The sequence below is a fragment of the Salvelinus fontinalis genome, chromosome 35 (genome assembly GCF_029448725.1).
Source record: "Salvelinus fontinalis isolate EN_2023a chromosome 35, ASM2944872v1, whole genome shotgun sequence".
Lineage (NCBI taxonomy): Eukaryota > Metazoa > Chordata > Actinopteri > Salmoniformes > Salmonidae > Salvelinus > Salvelinus fontinalis.
In genome coordinates this window covers 30195027-30216731 of record NC_074699.1, presented here as the reverse complement: position 1 = coordinate 30216731, position 21705 = coordinate 30195027, and the positions used below count along the sequence as shown (strand labels likewise).

The 21705-nt window shown below is 44.2% G+C and overlaps 2 protein-coding genes across 4 annotated transcripts; both read right to left on the bottom strand.

The window, feature by feature from the left end:
* Positions 1-2124: 2124 nt before the first annotated feature.
* Positions 2125-4556, bottom strand: LOC129834985 (uncharacterized). 3 transcript variants are annotated; one of them, XM_055900344.1, is made up of 3 exons: positions 4210-4556; positions 3954-4102; positions 2125-3470 (listed from the first exon to the last, which is right to left on the bottom strand). In XM_055900344.1, exons 1-3 carry the CDS (start codon positions 4454-4456, stop codon positions 3252-3254), a joined length of 615 nt encoding a protein of 204 aa, XP_055756319.1. In that variant the 5' UTR covers positions 4457-4556; the 3' UTR covers positions 2125-3251. The 3 variants fall into 2 exon arrangements, with proteins under 3 accessions (XP_055756319.1, XP_055756320.1, XP_055756321.1); XM_055900346.1 differs by lacking the exon at positions 4210-4556 and having other exon boundaries at positions 3954-4203.
* Positions 4557-9661: 5105 nt separating this feature from the next.
* Positions 9662-12156, bottom strand: LOC129834922 (uncharacterized protein DDB_G0280205-like). The gene is made up of 5 exons (XM_055900296.1): positions 12132-12156; positions 11614-11784; positions 11456-11517; positions 11151-11237; positions 9662-11047 (listed from the first exon to the last, which is right to left on the bottom strand). The coding sequence occupies exons 1-5, from the start codon at positions 12154-12156 to the stop codon at positions 10466-10468; spliced, it is 927 nt and encodes a 308-aa protein (XP_055756271.1). The 3' UTR covers positions 9662-10465.
* Between the last annotated feature and the right edge of the window lie 9549 nt (positions 12157-21705).

Below are 21705 nucleotides of genomic sequence, written 5' to 3'. Positions count from 1 at the left end.
AAGTCCTGACGAACCATGTCCAGATAAAGCATTCAGAGTGAAAAAGTTGAACGAAAAAAAGTTAAGTGATGTCACGTTCCTGACCTTGTTTTCCTTTTTTATAGTTGTGTTTAGTGGGTCAGGACGTGAGCTGGGTGGGCAGTCTGTGTTGTTTGTTCTATGTTAAGTGTCAGTGTTAATTGACCTTGAATGGCTCTCAATCAGAGGCAGGTGGTTTACGTTTTCCACTGATCGAGAACCATATATAGGTAGGTTGTTTCACATTGTTTGTTGTGGGTGGTTGTCTTCCATGTCTGTGTCTGTGCACCACACGGGACTGTTTCGGTTTGTTCGTTCGTTTGTTGTAGTCTGTACCTGTTCGTGCGTTCTTCGTGTTATATGTAGTTCTCATAGTTCAGGTCTGTCTACGTTTCGTTTTGTTATTTTGTAATCATTTCAAGTGTTCTTCGTGTTTCATCTTTTCTTTATTAAAACTCATTATGTCAAACTATCACGCTGCGCATTGGTCCTCTGATCTTTCTCGCCTCTCCTCGTCTGAGGAGGAGGACGAAGTAGACGAACGTTACAAGTGAGGGAAAATCTAAAAATATAAACAATAATTTAAAAGTAAAAAACGTAAAGTTGTCAGGTAGCAAAGTAAAGTTGGCAACAAAACGCACAACAACACGTAAACAAGTCTGCAAGTTGTGACCGGAAGTTGTGACCGGATTCAGCCCTTCTCCACACATTTGCTTGATAGCTGCATAGCTAGTAACGTTAATTATATGATTTTAATTTTTAGTGTTTGTAGATCAAAGCTAGTTAACCCCCTATTGTAGACATTTATAATCAACACATAATCTAGATTAACGTTGGCTAATGTAAGGTTAGCTAGATCTTGTGACGTGATATACAAGACCTCGTAAATATCACACATCTGCTTGCTTGCAAGTCTGGACTAACGTGTAACTAGGTCACTGTGATGCCCTGACCACTTCATGTGGATAGAGGAGTGGGTGTGAGCGTATGTGTGCTTTTGTGTGTGTAGGTGTGTGTACGTGCATGTCTATGTGTACATGCATGTCTGTGTGTACACCTGGGTAAGAGACCCTTTGATCCCCTTATTGGGTCGATTCATATTTGAAATCATAGATGGACACATCTCACCATCCCTCCTACTGTCTCTCCTCTATATCAACCCATTCATCCCCCTCTCTCTTCTCCCCCTCCCCTTTCAGAGTTAATATGTTCTGCATCTTTTCTAGATTAACAATCATCAAAAACGTCATGCTTAATTACATACATGTACAGAATCTATGTTATGTTGAAAAGTGCAGTTTGACCGAAATCTTACCTGTGAGAATTCATAAAATACCTAAATTCTCAAAGTGATTTTCTAACGGAGCATTTTTCACCCTGCACTTTAACACTTAATTCAATAGTTTCAAAGTTCTCTATTCTGTCACCATTCAAGGTGATAAAACGACACATACAGTATGTGTGCTAATCAATTACTCTGATGACACCAATATATCCCCTCCTGTAATATAGGCAAAGACAATGATGTGCTGTAGTATGAGGATGTTCCCACCATCCTTATTTATGTTGACTGATTTAACCAATCCCCCTGTAATCTGTTGGAAACCCACCAGTAACACAGCACCTTCAGGTGGCCCAGACATGTGGTGATAGGAGGACTCTATTTGATGCATGTGTAACAAGGGTAATTAGGCCCTGAGTTTGCGAGGTGTTATTAAAATGCTAAACAGTTTAAGGGCTGGACAACATGACAATATAAACCTCATCAGGATGTGGGAGGGACGGACAGAGGGAGAAAATTGAACACGTCTGATTTGTATTCGCTGTGGGTGAATGTTATTTCATACATTACAGAATGCAATATTCCTATGGATCATTATTGTCCAAATGAACTCTATGCTGATATATTCACTCTCCCCTACCTGTAGTGGTTTGATTGTTCCCTTGCCAGTAATATTTATTATTTTTGGTGAATTCAAACAAATAGGTCTAGTCTAGACATGCTGCGTCACATTTCAACAGTATTGAAAATTTGCTGCAGAAAAAATGTTTTATTAATTGATCATAGTATAGCTTTTGCTACATTGAAATGTTCATTAGGCCAACTGGCTCTTCAGAGATCCAAGGGCAGCTCGGTCTCTACTGTCAACATGTAGTCATAAAGAGCTGCAAGTTCCAGCAGCTTTGCATCCTCATTGGCATTATCAGTAGCAGTGGTAGAGGAGTCAGCCATATCCTTCAGCTCATTGTCATCTTCATACTCAGCGATGAGGTCTTTCAGGCTGGTCTCACTGATGGATTTCTCCATAGAGGTGTCTGTTAGGTTGGAGATCAAATCTTTAGCAGAGTCATCCTTCACATCCTCATCAGTAATGATCATGTCCTTAGTGCTCTCAGGGGTCAGTGCCATGTCAAGAGTGGAGGACTTGGTAATGGAGTCTGACGTGTGAACATCTATCATGGTCTCCGATGAGACCATGGAGATCTGGCTCTGAGAGGCTGCAGTGGTCTGTGTGTCTGTGTTCATATCTGTTGTCTGTGTTTCCATCTGCGCGTGTGTCGTAGTGCTGGTAGAGGATGGCTTTCTCTCTGTCCTAGCTGCCGTAGACGAGGTGGTCAGAGGGACTCCAGGTAGCTGCCACTCCAGCGGGAGGACGGCCAGGTTCCTAGCCAGGGATACCTGGGAGAGGGAGCTCTACTCGGAGGAAAAGGGGGGTTAGGTTGAGGTCAGAGGGGAAATTGTTGAGATGTTTGAATCTCTGTCTGTCCGTATAGTAATTTAGGTTTCAGTAACTTACGTTGGCACGTGATAGAGTCGGAGAGTCAGGTCTTATGTAAATTTCCTCCACAGGGGTCTTCACTTGCCGGGGTGTCCTTCGATTTTCCTGAATAACACAATTGTAACACCCAATGATAACACAGCATTTCGGGAAAAATCTTTTGCTCACAATTAAATATGATACAGCATGTTTTGGTTGTCTCACAGAGTTAGGTCTTTGTCCAAAATTAGTTCCCTTGTCTGTTTCTGGTGTTGTACTTATGGGTTTGTGGTCTTGAGATGATTTCAACAGCTGAACTTCAGTACGGTCTTTCTCCCTCCCCACCTTTCCATTACTCTTGTTCTTTACCCTTTTGGTTGTAACATCACCTCCAGACACGTCCGAGCCTGTGTAGATTAGACATTTTGATTTTGAAGACACGTTCTTCCAAGTGGAGCCAATCTTATTCTATTTCTAATCAGCAGACACCCCATAACACTCACCAGTATCAGATGCATTGTCTTTGTCCTGGTCCTTTCTACACTGTCTGTTCTGAGAGAGACCAGTCTTCCTCAGCTTGACTTTCCCACCACAGCAGAAGATAATGAACATCTGCATTGCCGCCACAGCTGGATGGATGCTCTTCTTCTTCTCTTTCTGCTGGGTCTCCTTTGCTTGATCCTCAGAGGAGACCTCAGTGTCGCAATCAGTACATCAGTTAGAAATCTATTGATATTTCAAACTACAATATCAATGTTGAATATATGTAGCCAATGAGCTCTAGCTTGATTGACAACAAATATTCTTTCCTAAGTGTGTTTCCATGTCAAAATGTTACCCCAAAATTTCTAGCGTTAGTGCTGTCTGTGATCCTTGGGACGTCCCTACCCTAAACCCTAACCTTAACCCCTACCCTAACCTTAACCCCTACCATAACTATTTCAATTTCAACGTCAAAGGTCAGAGTTGGGACGTTCCATGGATTCTGTTTAGACTTTTCCTAATAACTATTAGGGCCTACCCCATTCGAAGGGGCATTGTGACATTATCACATTTGTCAAGCCATGTCAAAGGATCAGATTCAACACAATATGCTGTGTTTTCCTTATTGTGGTCATTATCAGTTGTCAAATGCTTTGGTTAATCCTCATTAATAAACAAGTTTGAATGTCTTACCGATTTAGATCTTTGTTTAATGTCTTTTTCTTTTTCCGGTGTCGTTCTGCATTTGTGGTCCTGAGATTCAATGCAATATTTCTCTCCCCCAACCTTTCCTTTACTCTTGTCCTTGATCCTTTTCACGTCACCTCCAGAGTAGTCCAAGCCTGTAAGTGAAACATTTCTAAGACACATGACCTGTTTTCTTCCAAGTGAAGCCTAAATAATTGTACTATGTAGCAGCAGTAATAAATATACACCTCCTAACACTCACCAGTATCAGAGTCATTATTGTTGTTCGTATCGTGTATCGTTGTTCCCTTTCTCCCCTCACCACTCTGGGAGGGATCAAAGGGGGTTTTCTTCACCTTGACGCAGCTCAGCAGTGTAAACAACTGAAGAAAGGTCAGGGCTTGAGGGATCCTCTTCTTCTTCTTGGGTTTATCTTTATGTTCCTGTGTCTCCTTTGGTTTCTCCCTGTGGGATACCTCAGGGACAGGGTCACTTAGTCTCTGACCCATGTCACGACAAGGTAGTGTAATGTTGGAATCAATCAAATCAGTTATAGGTTGAGAGATCGTCCAAATGTAGCTAATGAGCTCTACCTGAGCTTGTCTGACACTTCCAATGTGGTCTGAGATTATGACATAGTGTGTTTCCGTGGCAACATGTTACCTCATAATGTTCCCTTATAATAACTAGTGCTCCATCCCTGGTAACGGGGCATTGTGACATCATCAAGTTAGTTACCTATCCACATATCCACCCAGAACACTGGAACAGCCTATTCCTATAGACCTAGTCTGCCTGTATGTCTGTATTTTCCTGCTGTAGGAAACTGGATCAAATTAAGATCCAGCAACTGTATGTCTGTCTCTCTCTTTCCTTCTCTCTACCTCTTTCTCTCTGCCTGTACACATACTCACATGCAAACACACACACACACACACACACACACATGCAAACACACACACACACACACACACACACACACACACACACACACACACACACACACACACACACACACACACACACACACACACAAATGCATTTGCAACCACACATGCATGCCTAGGAACGCATGCACACACACATTACTGAAGAAACGGACACACGCACACTGTCCATCATGTCCTATGAGCAGGGAAAAGACAGGGCCAGCAAAAACAGCAGTTGACAGATCGTAATAGAGCCTGGCTGTCAAATCAAATGTATTTATAAATCAAATCAAATGTATTTATAAAGCCCTCCTTACATCAGCTGATATCTCAAAGTGCTGTACAGAAACCCTTCCTAAAACCCCAAACAGCAAACAATGCAGGTGTAGAAGCATGGTGGCTAGGACAAACTCACTGGAAAGGCCAGAACATAGGAAGAAACCTAGAGAGGAACCAGGCTATGAGGGGTGGCCAGTACTCTTCTGGCTGTGCCGGGTGGAGATTATAACAGAACATAGCCAAGATGTTTAAATGTACACAGATGACCAGCAGGGTCAAATAATAATAATCACAGTGCTTACCAAGGGTGCAACAGGTCAGCACCTCAGGAGTAAATGTCAGTTGGCTTTTCATAGCCGATCATTCAGAGTATCTCTACTGCTCCTGCTGTCTCTAGACAGTTGATAACAGCAGGTCTGGGAAAGGTAGCAAGTCCCGTGAACAAGTCGGGGTTCCATAGCCGCAGACAGAAAAGTTGAAACTGGAGCAGCAGCACGGCCAGGTGGACTGGGGACAGCAAGGAGTCATCAGGCCAGGTATTCCTGAGGCATGGTCCTAGGGCTCAGGTCCTCCGAGAGAAAGAAAGAAAGAAAGAAAGAAAGAAAGAAAGAAAAAGAAAGAAAGACATTTTTTAAATGTTTTAATTTAATTTTTTAATTTGCTTTCTAATGATCATGATCTTTTCCTCAAAGAAGTTCATGAATTTATTACTGCTGAAGTGAAAGCCATCCTCTCTTGGGGAATGCTGTTTTTTAGTTAGCTTTGAGACAGTATCAAAAATACATTTAGGATTTTTCTTATTTTCCTCAATTAAGTTGGAAAAATAGGATGATCGAGCAGCAGTTAAGGCTCTTCGATACTGCACGTTACTGTCTTTCCAAGCTAGTCGGAAGACTTCCAGATTGGTGTGGCGCCATTTCCGTTCCAATTTTCTGTAAGTGTCACGCCCTGGCCTTAGTATTCTTTGCTTTCTTTATGTTTTTTAGTTAGGTCAGGGTGTGACATGGGGAAGGTATGTGTTTTGTAATATCTAGGGGTGTTGTATGTGTATGGGGCAGAGTAGAGTAGTGGTGTCTAGTTATGTCTATGGCTGCCTGGATTGGTTCTCAATCAGAGACAGCTGTCATTCATTGTCTCTGATTGAGAGCCATATTTAAGGCAGCCATAGGCAGTAGGCTTTTGTGGGGTGTTGTCTATGTTGAACGTTTGTTGCTTGTCTGTCCACTTACGTTATTTAGCTTCACGGTCGTTTGTTGTTTTGTTCATTTTGTAAGTTTGTTTTTTCCTTCATTAAAGAAGATGTATTTTTCACGCACTGCGCCTTGGTCCTCTCTTTATCAAGAAGACGATCGTGACAGTAAGATGGCTTTGGAGCTCGGGTGTTTTCTGTATACCAGGGTTTGGTACACATCAGCAACTAGCTGTTTCTTATGACAAATGTTTTTAGTTTTTAGTGGTGCAACTGCATCTAGGGTATTACACAAGGTTAAATTGAGTTCCTCAGTTAGGTGGTTAACTGATTTTTGTCCTCTGACATCCTTGGGTAGGCAGAGGGAGTCTGGAAGGGCATCAAGGAATCTTTGGGTTGTCTGAGAATTTATAGCACGACTTTTGATGATTCCTGGTTGGGGTCTGAGAAAATAATTTGTTGCGATTACAAACGTAATAAAATGGTGGTCCGATAATCCTGGAATTTGAAGAAAAACATTAAGATCCACAGCATTTATTCCATGGGACAAAACTAGGTCCAGAGTATGACTGTGACAGTGAGTAGGTCCAGAGACATTTTGGACAAAACCCACTGAGTCGATGATGGCTCCAAATGCCTTTTGGAGTGGGTCTGTGGACTTTTCCATGTGAATATTAAAATCACCAAAAATGTGAATATTATCTGCTATGACTACAAGGTTCGATAGGAATTCAGGAAACTCAGTGAGGAACGCTGTATACGGCCCAGGAGGCCTGTAAACAGTAGCTATAAAAAGTGATTGAGTAGGCTGCATAGATTTCAGGACTAGATGCTCTAAAACGTTAGTTTTTTTTTTTTGTAAATTGAAATTTGCTATCGTAAATGTTAGCAACACCTCCGCCTTTGCGGGATGCACGGGGGATATGGTCACTTCAAATAAAAATGACATCTGCAATGTTAGACAATGAAAAGTAATGATTCACTTTCTAATAGGAAATACAAAAATGAAATCTTCTCTTCATTGATTTGAAGCAGACAATTCAGTCAGAGTACAAACAGAGACATTTTCAAAAATTACTTGTTTCCAAGACAGTATAGAAAGTAGAAAAAAATAACAAATGAGAACTGCCAGGAGGTGAGGCCTCATTTAACACAGTAAATTCATCAGGCTTAAGTCATGTTTCAGTCAGGCCAATCACATCAAGATTATGATCAGTGATTAGTTAATTGACTATGACTGCCTTTGAAGTGAGGGATCTAACATTAAGTAGGCCTATTTTGAGATGTGAGGTATCACGATCACTTTCAATAATGGCAGGAATGGAGGAGGTCTTTATTCTAGTGAGATTGCTAAGGCAAACACCGCCATGTTAAGTTTTTCCCAACCTAGGTCGAGGCATAGACACGGTCTCAATGGGGATAGCTGAGCTGACTACACTGACTGTGCTAGTGGCAGACTCCACTAAGCTGGCAGGCTGGCTAACAGCCTGCTGCCTGGCCTGCACCCTATTTCATTGAGGAGCTAGAGGAGTTAAAGCCCTGTCTATATTGGTAGATAAGATGAGAGCACCCCTCCAGCTAGGATGGAGTCCGTCACTCCTCAACAGGCCAGGCTTGGTCCTGTTTATGGGTGAGTCCCAGAAAGAGGGCCAATTATCTACAAATTCTGTCTTTTGGGAGGGGCAGAAAACAGTTTTCAACCAGCGATTGAGTTGTGAGACTCTTCTGTAGAGCTCATCACTCCCCCTAACTGGGAGGGGGCCAGAGACAATTACTCGATACCGAAACATCTTTCTAGCTGATTTACAGGCTGAAGCTATGTTGCGCTTGGTGACCTCTGACTGTTTCATCCTAACATCGCTGGTGCCGACGTGGATAACAATATCTCTATACTCTCTACACTCGCCAGTTTTAGCTTTAGCCAGCACCATCTTCAGATTAGCCTTAACGTCGGTAGCACTGCCCCCTGGTAAACAGTGTATGATCGCTGGATGACTCGTTTTAAGTCTAATAATGCGGGTAATGGAGTCGCCAATGACTAGGGCTTTCAATTTGTCAGAGCTAATGGTGGGAGGCTTCGGCGTCTCAGACCCCGTAACGGGAGGAGTAGAGACCAGAGAAGGCTCGGCCTCAGTCTCCGACTCGATGCTTAATGGGGAAAACAGGTTGAAAGTTTCTATCGGCTGAATGAGCGACACCGGTTGAGCATTCCTACAGCATTTCCCTCTAGAAGCCATGAGAAAGTTGTCCGGCTGCGGGGACCGTGCGAGGGGATTTGTACTAACGTTACTATCTGTACTTACTGGTGGCACAGACGCTGTTTCATCCTTTCCTACACTGAAATTACCCTTGCCTAACGATTGCGTCTGAAGCTGGGCTTGCAGCACAGCTATCCTCGCCGTAAGGCGATCGTTTTCCTGTATATTATGAGTACAGCGACTGCAATTAGAAGGTATCATGTTAATGTTACTACGTTGCTTCGGCTGTTGGAAGTCCTGACGAACCATGTCCAGATAAAGCATTCAGAGTGAAAAAGTTGAACGAAAAAAAGTTAAGTGAGGGAAAAACAAAAAATATAAACAGTAATTAAAAAGTAAAAACCGTAAAGTTGTCAGGTAGCAAAGTAAAGTTGGCAACAAAACGCACAACAACACGTAAACAAGTCTGCAAGTTGTGACTGGAAGTTGTGACTGGATTCAGCCCTTCTCCACACGTTTGCTTGATAGCTAAATAGCTAGTAACGTTAATCATATGATTTTTTTTTTGTTGTGTTTTTAGATCAAAGCTAGTTAACCACCTATCTTAGACATTTATAATCAACACATAATCAGGTTAACGTTGGCTAATGTAAGGTTAGCTAGATCTTGTGACGTGATATACAAGACCTCGTAAATATCACACATCTGCTTGCTTGCAAGTCTGGACTAACGTGTAACTAGATCACTGTGATGCCCTGACCACTTCATGTGGATAGAGGAGTGGGTATGAGCGTGTGTGTGTGTGCTTTTGTGTGTGTAGGTGTGTGTACGTGCATGTCTATGTGTATGTGCATGTCTGTGTGTACACCTGGGTGAGAGACTCTTTGATCCCCTTATTGGGTAGATTCATATTTGAAATCATAGATGGACACATCTCACCATCCCTCCTACTGTCTCTCCTCTATATCAACCCATTCATCCCCCTCTCTCTTCTCTCCCTCCCCTTTCAGAGTTAATATGTTCTGCATCTTTTCTAGATTAACAATCATCAAAACGTCATGCTTAATTACATACATGTACAGTATCTATGTTATGTTGAAAAGTGCAGTTTGACCGAAATCTTACCTGTGAGAATTCATAAAATACCTAAATTCTCAAAGTGATTTTCTAACTGAGCATTTTTCACCCTGCATTTTAACACTTAATTCAATAGTTTCAAAGTTCTCTATTCTGTCACCATTCAAGGTGATAAAACGACACATACAGTATGTGTGCTAATCAATTACTCTGATGACACCAATATATCCCCTCCTGTAATATAGGCAAAGACAATGATGTGCTGTAGTATGAGGATGTTCCCACCATCCTTATTTATGTTGACTGATTTAACCAATCCCCCTGTAATCTGTTGGAAACCCACCAGTAACACAGCACCTTCAGGTGGCCCAGATATGTGGTGATAGGAGGACTCTATTTGATGCATGTGTAACAAAGGTAATTAGGCCCTGAGTTTGCGAGGTGTTATTAAAATGCTAAACAGTTTAAGGGCTGGACAACATGACAATCTAAACCTCATCAGGATGTGGGAGGGACGGACAGAGGGAGAAAATTGAACACGTCTGATTTGTATTCGCTGTGGGTGAATGTTATTTCATACATTACAGAATGCAATATTCCTATGGATCATTATTGTCCAAATTAACTCTATGCTGATATATTCACTCTCCCCTACCTGTAGTGGTTTGATTGTTCCCTTGCCAGTAATATTTATTATTTTTGGTGAATTCAAACAAATAGGTCTAATCTAAACATGCTGCATCACATTTCAACAGTAATGAAAATTTGCTGCAGAAAAAATGTTTTATTAAATGATCATAGTATAGCTTTTGCTACATTGAAATGTTCATTAGGCCTATTGGCTTTTCAGAAATCCAGAGGCAGCTCGATCTCCACTGTCAACATGTAGTCATAATGAGATGCAAGCTCCAGCAGCTTTGCATCCTCATTGGCATTATCAGTAGCAGTGGTAGCGGAGGCAGCCATATCCTTCAGCTCATTGTCATCTTCATACTCAGCGATGAGGTCTTTCAGGCTGGTCTCACTGATGGATTTCTCCATAGAGGTGTCTGTTAGGTTGGAGATCAAATCTTTAGCAGAGTCATCCTTCACATCCTCATCAGTAATGATCATGTCCTTAGTGCTCTCAGGGGTCAGTGCCATGTCAAGAGTGGAGGTCTTGGTAATGGAGTCTGACGTGTGAACATCTATCATGGTCTCCGATGAGACCATGGAGATCTGGCTCTGAGAGGCTGCAGTGGTCTGTGTGTCTGTGTTCATTTCTGTTGTCTGTGTTTCCATCTGCGCATGTGTCGAAGTGCTGGTAGAGGATGGCTTTCTCTCTGTCCTAGCTGCCGTAGACGAGGTGGTCAGAGGGACTCCAGGTAGCTGCCACTCCAGCGGGAGGACGGCCAGGTTCCTAGCCAGGGATACCTGGGAGAGGGAGCTCTACTCGGAGGAAAAGGGGGGTTAGGTTGAGGTCAGAGGGGAAATTGTTGAGATGTTTGAATCTCTGTCTGTCCGTATAGTAATTTTAGTTTCAGTAACTTACGTTGGCACGTGGTAGAGTCGGAGAGTCAGGTCTTATGTAAATTTCCTCCACAGGGGTCTTCACTTGCCGGGGTGTCCTTCGATTTTCCTGTATAACACAATTGTAACACCCAATGATAACACAGCATTATGGGAAAGATCTTTTGCTCACAATAAAATATGATACAGCATGTTTGGTTGTCTCACAGAGTTAGGTCTTTGTCCCAAATTAGTTCCCTTGTCTGTTTCTGGTGTTGTACTTATGGGTTTGTGGTCTTGAGATGATTTCAACAGCTGAACTTCAGTACGGTCTTTCTCCCTCCCCACCTTTCCATTACTCTTGTTCTTTACCCTTTTGGTTGTAACATCACCTCCAGACACGTCCGAGCCTGTGTAGATTAGACATTTTGATTTTGAAGACACGTTCTTCCAAGTGGAGCCAATCTTATTCTATTTCTAATCAGCAGACACCCCATAACACTCACCAGTATCAGATGCATTGTCTTTGTCCTGGTCCTTTCTACTCTGTCTGTTCTGAGAGAGACCAGTCTTCCTCAGCTTGACTTTCCCACCACAGCAGAAGAGAGTGAACATCTGCAGGGCCGCCACAGCTGGATGGATGCTCTTCTTCTTCTCTTTCTGCTGGGTCTCCTTTGCTTGATCCTCAGAAGAGACCTCAGTGTCGCAATCAGTACATCAGTTAGAAATCTATTGATATTTCAAACTACAAAATCAATGTTGAATATATGTAGCCAATGAGCTCTAGCTTGATTGACAACAAATATTCTTTCCTAAGTGTGTTTCCATGTCAAAATGTTACCCCATAATAACTAGGGTTAGTGCTGTCCATGATCCTTGGGACGTCCCTACCCTAAACCCTAACCTTAACCCCTACCCTAACCTTAACACCTACCTTAACTATTTCAATTTCAACGTCAAAGGTCAGAGTTGGGACGTTCCATGGATTCTGTTTAGACTTTTCCTAATAACTATTAGGGCCTACCCCATCCGAAGGGACATTGTGACATTATCACATTTGTCAAGCCATGTCAAAGGATCAGATTCAACACAATATGCTGTGTTTTCCTTATTGTGGTCATTATCAGTTGTCAAACGCTTTGGTTAATCCTCATTAATAAACAAGTTTGGATGTCTTACCGAGTTAGGTCTTAGTTTAATGTCCTTTTCTTTTTCCGGTGTCGTTCTGCATTTGTGGTCCTGAGATTCAATGCAATATTTCTCTCCCCCAACCTTTCCTTTACTCTTGTCCTTGATCCTTTTCACGTCACCTCCAGAGTAGTCCAAGCCTGTAAGTGAAACATTTCTAAGACACATGACCTGTTTTTTTCCAAGTGAAGCCTAAATAATTGTACTATGTAGCAGCACTAATCAATATACACGTCCTAACACTCACCAGTATCAGAGTCATTATTGTTGTTCGTATCGTGTATCGTTGTTCCCTTTCTCCCCTCACCACTCTGGGAGGGATCAAAGGGGGTTTTCTTCACCTTGACGCAGCTCAGCAGTGTAAACAACTGAAGAAAGGTCAGGGCTTGAGGGATCCTCTTCTTCTTCTTGGGTTTATCTTTATGTTCCTGTGTCTCCTTTGGTTTCTCCCTGTGGGATACCTCAGGGACAGGGTCACTTAGTCTCTGACCCATGTCACGACAAGGTAGTGTAATGTTGGAATCAATCAAAGCAGTTATAGGTTGAGAGATCGTCCAAATGTAGCTAATGCGTTCCACCTGAGCTTGTCTGACACTTTCAATGTGGTCTGAGATTATGACATAGTGTGTTTCCGTGGCAACATGTTACCTCATAATGTTCCTTTATAATAACTAGTGCTCCATCCCTGGTAACGGGGCATTGTGACATCATCAAGTTAGTTACCTATCCACATATCCACCCAGAACACTGGAACAGCCTATTTCTATAGACCTAGTCTGCCTGTATGTCTGTATTTTCCTGCTGTAGCAAACTTGATCAAATTAAGATCCAGCAACTGTATGTCTGTCTCTCTCTTTCCTTCTCTCTACCTCTCTCTCTCTGTCTGTACTCATATTCAACCTCTGCCTTCACCCTATTGCATTAGTTTATTTTCTCATCATTTGCCTGCATCATGTTGCAAGGAGAGAGTGTCTGAGCACAGGTCAATCACTCCACATTGAGTGTGATTATACAGTTGATTATCAAGTGCCACATTCACCAGACTACTACTGTTGGCAATCAGAATACATGCTTGTTGTAGTCCAAGAGTCGACTCAGTGAATACATGCAGCCCAGTGGGCAAGAGTCATGGCAACACGTCTATTCATACGTCCTCTATGTCTGCACTATTAAAAGCAGATCGCAGCCACAAGTAGCGTAAGAGATAGCAAGCCTCCCTGGCTCAGCGCCTGTTAGTGTCAGCTTTTAAGTGCTACATGTCAGCCTGATAATTACTCTGTGTGTCATCCGCTGAGGCGATTAGTGATAAAAGCTCACACAACATGATAGGCTAACACCTCTGTAGGCACCTGGTTGGATCACAGTAGTTTATCCATTTCACTCAGACCACTAACGACAGGTTTGCAGGTATGCACGCACAAACACACACCACATGCACGCACAAACACACATCACATGCACACACACACAAACACACACCACATGCACGCACGTACGCACGGACGGACGGACGGACACTCTCACACACCCTAATGTCACACAGTAATGGTTGGTATAGGTGGACTGCGGGTTCATAGGTCACGGTTGTTAACCTGACGAGAGGCGACCGCAGGCTGGCTGTCATAAAGGCGGAAAGAGAGAGACCTGTGACACTGCGCATACTAAAGGTAACTAAATTATTAATCTGTAGCACGGCAACATCCAACAGCAGCGCAGCTAGCTAACGGCCTGGTTTAAATCAGTCAGGGATGAGAGGCCTTGTCTACATCACAGCAACTCTAACCAACGGCCTGAGTGATGCTATATGCTAAACAGAGGAGAAGAGAGGGACAATAGAAAATAAAAAGACTGCAGCTAGCTGAATGTAATGGGGATCAGATATGGAAGAGTGAGGGAACAGTGCAGTAGCAGTGCAGTAGCACCAGTCTGTCTGTTGACAGCACTCGTGGTAGCGGTGATACACGATCTCTCTTTATGGTGGTCCATGTCAATGCCCTGCTTAGCAGTGTTATGTGCTATACAGCATAGTGTATGGCTGTGTAAAAGCCGTATTTTAATGACCTGTGAAAGAGCAGTATTGACGAGCTGCATTAAAGCAGTAAGACCATGAGATTATGTGTTTTATAACCCATGGATGTGGGACCTGAAGTAAAAGGCAATGTCTTGGTTTGATATAATGATACAGAAAAAAGCATGGATGAAAAAATACATTTCCATTGGCCTCCTGAGCTGGGATGAGATAACAGAGAAATCATCACTGTGTGGCAGGTGGAGCATGAAGAAGCCCAAAATGGCCATGTAGAAATCTTAATATGTGGTAAACAGGACAGTGGTAGAGCTCATGGAGGTACCCAGAAAGCAGAGCTGATGTAAAGAATGTGGCATCATACAACGAGATGCAACACTACAACAATGGTACTCTAATTTATTCATGTTTTGTGAAGAGGAAAGTGGTGCTCTCTCCATACAACACACACACACAGAGAAAGACAGTTTATCTGCCCCTTGTAACGGCTGATTTCCTCCTCTTCGTCTAAAGAGAAGGTGTAGCTTGCTCTACCAAGACGCAGAGTGGTAAGTGTCCATGTTTTAATATAATCCACTGAACATTACAAAAAATACAAAATAACAAAGTAACCTAACCGAAACAGTCCCGTGTGGCATGACCACAGACACAGGAGACAAACACCCACAAACCAACAGTGAAATCAGGCAACCTAAATATGGTTCCCAATCAGAGACAATGCAAAACACCTGTCTCTGATTGAGAACCATATCAGGCCAATTGACAAACCTAAACATAGAAACACATAACATAAACTGCCCACCCCAACTCACGCCCTGACCATACTAACTAAAGACAAAACAAAGGAAAATAAAGGTCAGAACGTGACACCCCTGTCGTCTGGTGGTCGACTCCATTGAGATCCTATTAAATTACTAAAGGGGCTATGTCATAATACCTCAAAGTTATAGAATGGATTGATAATGGCAGCTATTTTCGTCAGAGAGAAATCCAAATCAGTCTATTTGGAATTAATGGCAGTAGAGGCATCGGTGATGCATTTCCTGTTTTTAATTCTGCAAGAAAATAAAAGGCGTGAGAAATATCAGAAATTGTGTAATATAAATCAAATCAAATCAAATTACATTTTATTGGTCACGTACAAATGGTTAGCAGATGTTAATGTGTGAAAGTTAAATATTTCTAAAAAATATTTTTTGAATTTCACGCTCTGCCTTTTCAGTGGAATGTGGGAGGAGTTCCGCTAGCGGGACGCCTGGGCTGTAAAGGTTAATGCGAGTGTAGCGAAATGCTTGTGCTAGTTCCGACAGTGCAGTAATATCTAACATCTAATATCTAACAGGTAATCTAACAATATCACCAGCAACTACCTAATACACACAAATCTAAAGGGATGGAATAAGACTATGTACATATACATATATTGATGAGCGATGGCTGAGCGGCATAGGCAGTATAGACATATGAGATGATAATGTAAGATATGTAAACATTACTAAAGTGCCAATGATTAAAATGACTGGTGATCCATTTATTAATGTGGCCAATGATTTAAGTCTTTAAAACTTCTTGTCAATAGGGGGGCGCTGTTTTCACTTTGGAAAAAATCGTGCCCAAATTAAACTGCCTCGTACTCTATTCTAAATCATACAATATGTATACTATTATTACTATTGGATAGAAAACACTCTCAAGTTTCTAAAACTGTTTGAATTATATCTATGAGTAAAACAGAACTAATTTTGCAGCAAACTTCCATACAGGAAGTGAAAAATCTAAAAACGATGCTCTGTTCCAGGGCCTGCCTATTCAATTGCCTTATATTTATCGATATGCATGCACTTCATACGCCTTCCACTAGATGTCAACAGGCAGTGGAAGGTGGAATGGGGTGTCTAGCTTGATCTGAGGCCGAACAAGAGCTTTTGGAGTGACAGGTCTGGAAATTTCTTTGTCTTTTCTGGCATGCGAAGTACGTCGACATTGTCTTCTGATAAGCGTTCGGTATACACGGCGGATATCTCCGGCTCTGATTTTATTTGATACATGTGATAATAACATCATAAAGTCGTTTTTTCCAACCGAGTTTTATCAGTTTATTCAACGTTTATTGGGACTTTTGGAATTTTCCGTTCTTTGCGTCAAGAGAAGATGGGCATGTTCGCGCCACATGGCTAGCTAAGGTTGCTAATTCGACAGAAGAAAGGGACATTCTAAATCCAAACAACGATTTATTCTGGACCAAGGACTCCTTGTACAAGATTCTGATGGAAGCTCAGCAAAAGTAAGAACAATTTATGATGTTATTTCGTATTTCTGTGGAAAATGTTGATTCCTATTCTCTGACGTTTTGGGATCGCTGTCTCGCACTAACGCAAGCTGTTTGTTATGGTAAAGTTCTTTTTTTAAATCTAACACGGCGGTTGCAATAAGAACCAGTGTATCTTTCATTTGCCATACAACAAGTATTTTTATGTAAAGTTTATGATGAGTTCTTTGGTCAGATTAGGTGAGTGTCCAAAATAGCTCCGGATATTCTGGTGAATCGATGCTACATATTCACAATGTATAACCACGGTTTGCAGCTCTAAATATGCACATTTTCGAACAAAACATAAGTGTATTGTATAACCTGATGTTATAAGACTGTCATCTGATGAAGTTGGTCAAGGCTAGTGATTCATTTTATATCTTTTGCTGGTTTTTGCGATAGCTACCTTTTGCGTTGAATAAATGCATTTGTGTGTTTGGCTATTGTGGTAAGCTAATATAATTCTATATTGTGTTTTCGCTGTAAAACACTTCAAAAATCGGAAATATTGGCTGGATTCACAATATGTTTATCTTTCATTTGCTGTACACCATGTATTTTTCATAAATGTTTTATGATGAGTATTTATGTATTTCACGTTGCTCTCTGTAATTATTCTGGCTGCTTCGGTGTTATTTGTGATGGTAGCTGCAATGTAAAACTATGATTTATACCTCAAATATGCACATTTTTCGAACAAAACATGAATGTATTGTATAACATGTTATAAGACTATCATCTGATGAAGTTGTTTCTTGGTTAGTGACTAATTATATCTCTATTTGGTCGGTTTTGTGATAGCTACCTATGCGGTAGAAACATGGTGAAAATTTGCGGTTGAGTCTTTGGCTATTGTGGTTAGCTAATAGAAATAGATAGTGTTTTCGCTGTAAAACATTTTAAAAATCGGAAATAATGGCTGGATTCACAAGATGTTTATCTTTCATTTGCTGTATTGGACTTGGGATTTCATGAAAATTATATTATATGATATCCCTGTCCCGTTAGGCTAGGCTATGCTAGTCAGCTTTTTTGATGAGCAGGATCCCGGATCCGGGAGAGAGAAGTGGTAGCAGCAGCAGCCTCTCTGAGTCAGTGAACGCTGTTCAGCAGTCTGATGGCCTTGAGATAGAAGCTGTTTGTCATTCTCTCGGTCCCAGCTTTGATCCACCTGTACTGACCTCGCCTTTTTGATGGTAGCGGGGTGAACAGGCAGTGGCTCGGGTGGTTGTTGTCCTTGATGATTTTTTGGGCCTTCCTGTGACATCGAGTGCTGTAGGTGTCCTGGAGGGCAGGTAGCTTGCCCCCGCTGATGCGTTGTGCAGACCGCACCATCCTCTGGAGAGCCTTGCGGTTGATGGCGCTGCAGTTCCCGTACCAGGCGGTGATACCGCCTGGTACGGGACAGGACAGGATGCGGGACAGGGACAGGACAGGATACGGGACAGGATGCTCTCAATTGTGCATCTGTAAAAGTTTGACTGGGTGTTAGGTGACAAGCCAAATTTCTTCAGCCTCCTGAGGTTGAAGAGGCACTGTTGTGCCTTCTTCACCACATTGTCTGTGTGGGTGGACCATTTCAGGTTGTCTGTGATGTATACGCCTAGGAACTTAAAACTTTCCACTTCTCCAATACTGTCCCATCAAAGTGGATAGGAGTGTGCTCCCTCTGCTGTTTCCTGAAGTCCACGATCATCTCCTTTGCTTTGTTGAGTGAGACATTGTTTTCCTGACACCACACTCCGAGTGCCCTCACCTCCTCCCTGTAGGCCGTCTCGTCATTGTTGGTAATCAAGCCCACTACTGTTGTGTCATCTCCAAACTTGATGATTGAGTTGGAGGCATGCATGGCCACACAGTCATGGGTGAACAGGGAGTACAGGAGGGGGCTGAGCACGCACCCTTGTGGGGCCCCAGTGTTGAGGGTCAGCGAAGTGGAGATGTTGTTTCCTACCTTCACCACCAGGGGACGACCCGCCAGAAAGTCCAGGACCCAATTGCACAGGGCGGGGTTGAGACCCAGGGCCTTTAGCTTAATGATGAGCTTAGAGGGTACTATGGTGTTGAATGCTGAGCTGTAGTCGATGAACAGCATTCTTACATAGGTATTCCTCTTGTCCAGATGGGATAAGGCAGTTGTAACCCCAAAATATTGTTGTATAATTATAAATACTGTTTCGGTATAAATAGCCTCTAAAATATATGTAAACAGACCATAAATGTCCCAAAAATTTTTTTTGCAAATCTGTGTTTGATATTATATTATACATTATCAGTACTTGATGCATTCACAACTTGTCTAAATCATATTGTAACGGCATTCCTCCTCCTCTTCATCTTCGCAAGAGGAGGAGTATTGAGGGAACCAAGGCGCAGCGTAGAGAACAGACATATTTTATTAACGAAACACGAACTTGATTAAACTAACAAAAAACAACAAACGGTGTAGACAGCCCTAGACGTCGCACTTACATAAAACAAGAAAACGCACGAATAGGAACATAGGCTACACAAACCGAACAAACCGTAAACAGTCCCGCGTGGTGTACAGACACAGACACGGAAGACAATCACCCACAAAGAACACTGTGACAACGCCTACCTAAATATGACTCTTAATTAGAGGAACGCCAAACACCTGCCTCTAATTAAGAGCCATACCAGGCAACCCAAAACCAACACAGAAACGGAAAACATAGAATGCCCACCCAATCTCACGTCCTGACCAACTAACACACATAACAAACTAACAGAAATAGGTCAGGAACGTGACATAACCCCCCCCATAAGGTGCGAACTCCGGGCGCACCAGCACAAAGTCTAGGGGAGGGTCTGGGTGGGCATCTGACCACGGTGGTGGCTCAGGCTCCGGGCGAGGTCCCCACCCCACCATAATCCATCCTAGCCTCCATCTCCCCCTAAGAATGTCCACCCTGATTTTACCCCCACAAAATCCCCTTAGTAACATCAATGACAGGGACAGCACCGGGACAGAGAGATAGATCAAGACAGAGGGATAGCACAAGACAGAGGGATAGATCAGAATAAAGAGGTAGATCAAGATAGAGCGGGAGATCATGATAGAGGGGCAACTCCGGACTGAAAGGCAGCTCCGGACAGAGAGACAGCTCTGGACTGAGGGGCAGTTCTGGGTATATAGCCGTTTCTGGCTTAAGGGCAGCTCATGGCTGACTGATGAATCTGGACGCTCATGGCAGGCTGACGGCTCTCGACGCTCATGGCTGGCTGACGGCTCTCGACGCTCATGGCTGGCTGACGGCTCTCGACGCTCATGGCTGGCTGACGGCTCTCGACGCTCATGGCTGGCTGACGGCTCTCGACGCTCATGGCTGGCTGACGGCTCTCGACGCTCATGGCTGGCTGACGGCTCTCGACGCTCATGGCAGGCTGACGGCTCTGGACGCTCATGGCTGGCTGACGGCTCTCGACGCTCATGGCTGGCTGACGGCCCTCGACGCTCATGGCTGGCTGACGGCTCTCGACGCTCATGGCTGGCTGACGGCTCTCGACGCTCATGGCAGGCTGACGGCTCTCGACGCTCATGGCAGGCTGACGGCTCTGGACGCTCATGGCTCTCTGACGGCTCTGGCCGCTCATGGCTCGCTGGCGGCTCTGGCAGATCCTGTCTGGTTGGCGGCTCTGGCAGATCCTGTCTGGTTGGCGGCTCTGGCAGATCCTGTCTGGTTGGCGGCTCTGGCAGATCCTGTCTGGTTGGCGGCTCTGGCAGATCCTGTCTGACGGACGGCTCTAGCGGCTCCTGTCTGGCGGGCAGCTCTAGCGGCTCCTGTCTGGCGGGCGGCTCTGTAGGCTCATGGCAGACGGGCGTCTTTGCAGGCTCATGGCAGACGGGCGGCTTTGCAGGCTCATGGCAGACGGGCGGCTTTGCAGGCTCATGGCAGACGGATGGCTCAGACGGCGCTGGGGAGACGGATGGCTCAGATGGCGCTGGGGAGACGGATGGCTCAGATGGCGCTGGGGAGACGGATGGCTCAGATGGCGCTGGGGAGACGGATGGCTCTGGCCGGATAAGGCGCACTGTAGACCTGGTGCGTGGTGCCGGAACTGGAGGCACCGGGCTAAGGACACGCACCTTCATGCTAGTGCGGGGAGCAGGGACAGGGCACACTGGACTCTCAAAGCCCACTCTATACCTGGTGCGTGGTACCGGCACTGGTGGCACCGGGCTGAGAACAAGCACATCAGGATTAGTAGGGGGAGAAGAAACAGTGTGTACAGGGCTCTGGAGACGCACAGGAGGCTTAGTGCGTGGTGCCGGAACTGGAGGCACCGAACTGGATACACGCACTACAGGGAGAGTGCGTGGAGGAGGAACAGGGCTCAGGAGACGCACTGGTAGCCTAGTGCGTAGTGTAGGCACTGTAGGTACTAGGCTGGGGCGGGGAGGTGGCGCCGGAAATACCGGACCGTGGAGGCGTACTGGCTCTCTTGAGCATTGAGCCTGCCCAACCTTACCTGGTTGAATGCTCCCGGTAGCCCAACCAGTGCGGGGAGGTGGAGTAACCCGCACCGGCCTATGTAGGCGAACCGGGGAAACCATGCGTAAGGCAGGTGCCATGTATGCCGGCCCGAGGAGACGCACTGGAGACCAGACGCGTTGAGCCGGCCTCATGACACCTGGCTCAATGCCCAATCTAGCCCTACCAGTGCGGGGAGGTGGAATAACCCGCACCGGGCTATGCACTTGTACAGGAGACACCGTGCGCTCTACTGCGTAACACGGCGCCTGCCCGTACTCCCGCTCTCCACGGTAAGCCTGGGAAGTGGGCGCAGGTCTCCTACCTGCCCTTGGCCCACTACCTCTTAGGCCCACTACCTCTTAGCCCCCCCCAAGAAATTTTTGGGTGTTACTCACGGGCTTTTTGGGCTTCCGTGCAAGACGCGTTCCCTCATAACTCCGGTTCCTCTCTCTCTTATCCTCCACTCTCCGAGCTGCCTCCAGCTGTTCCCATGGACGGTGATTCACTTTAGCCCATGGTCCTTCTCCATTAAATATTTGCTCCCAACTCCACAAGTCCTGTATACTTCCCCGTT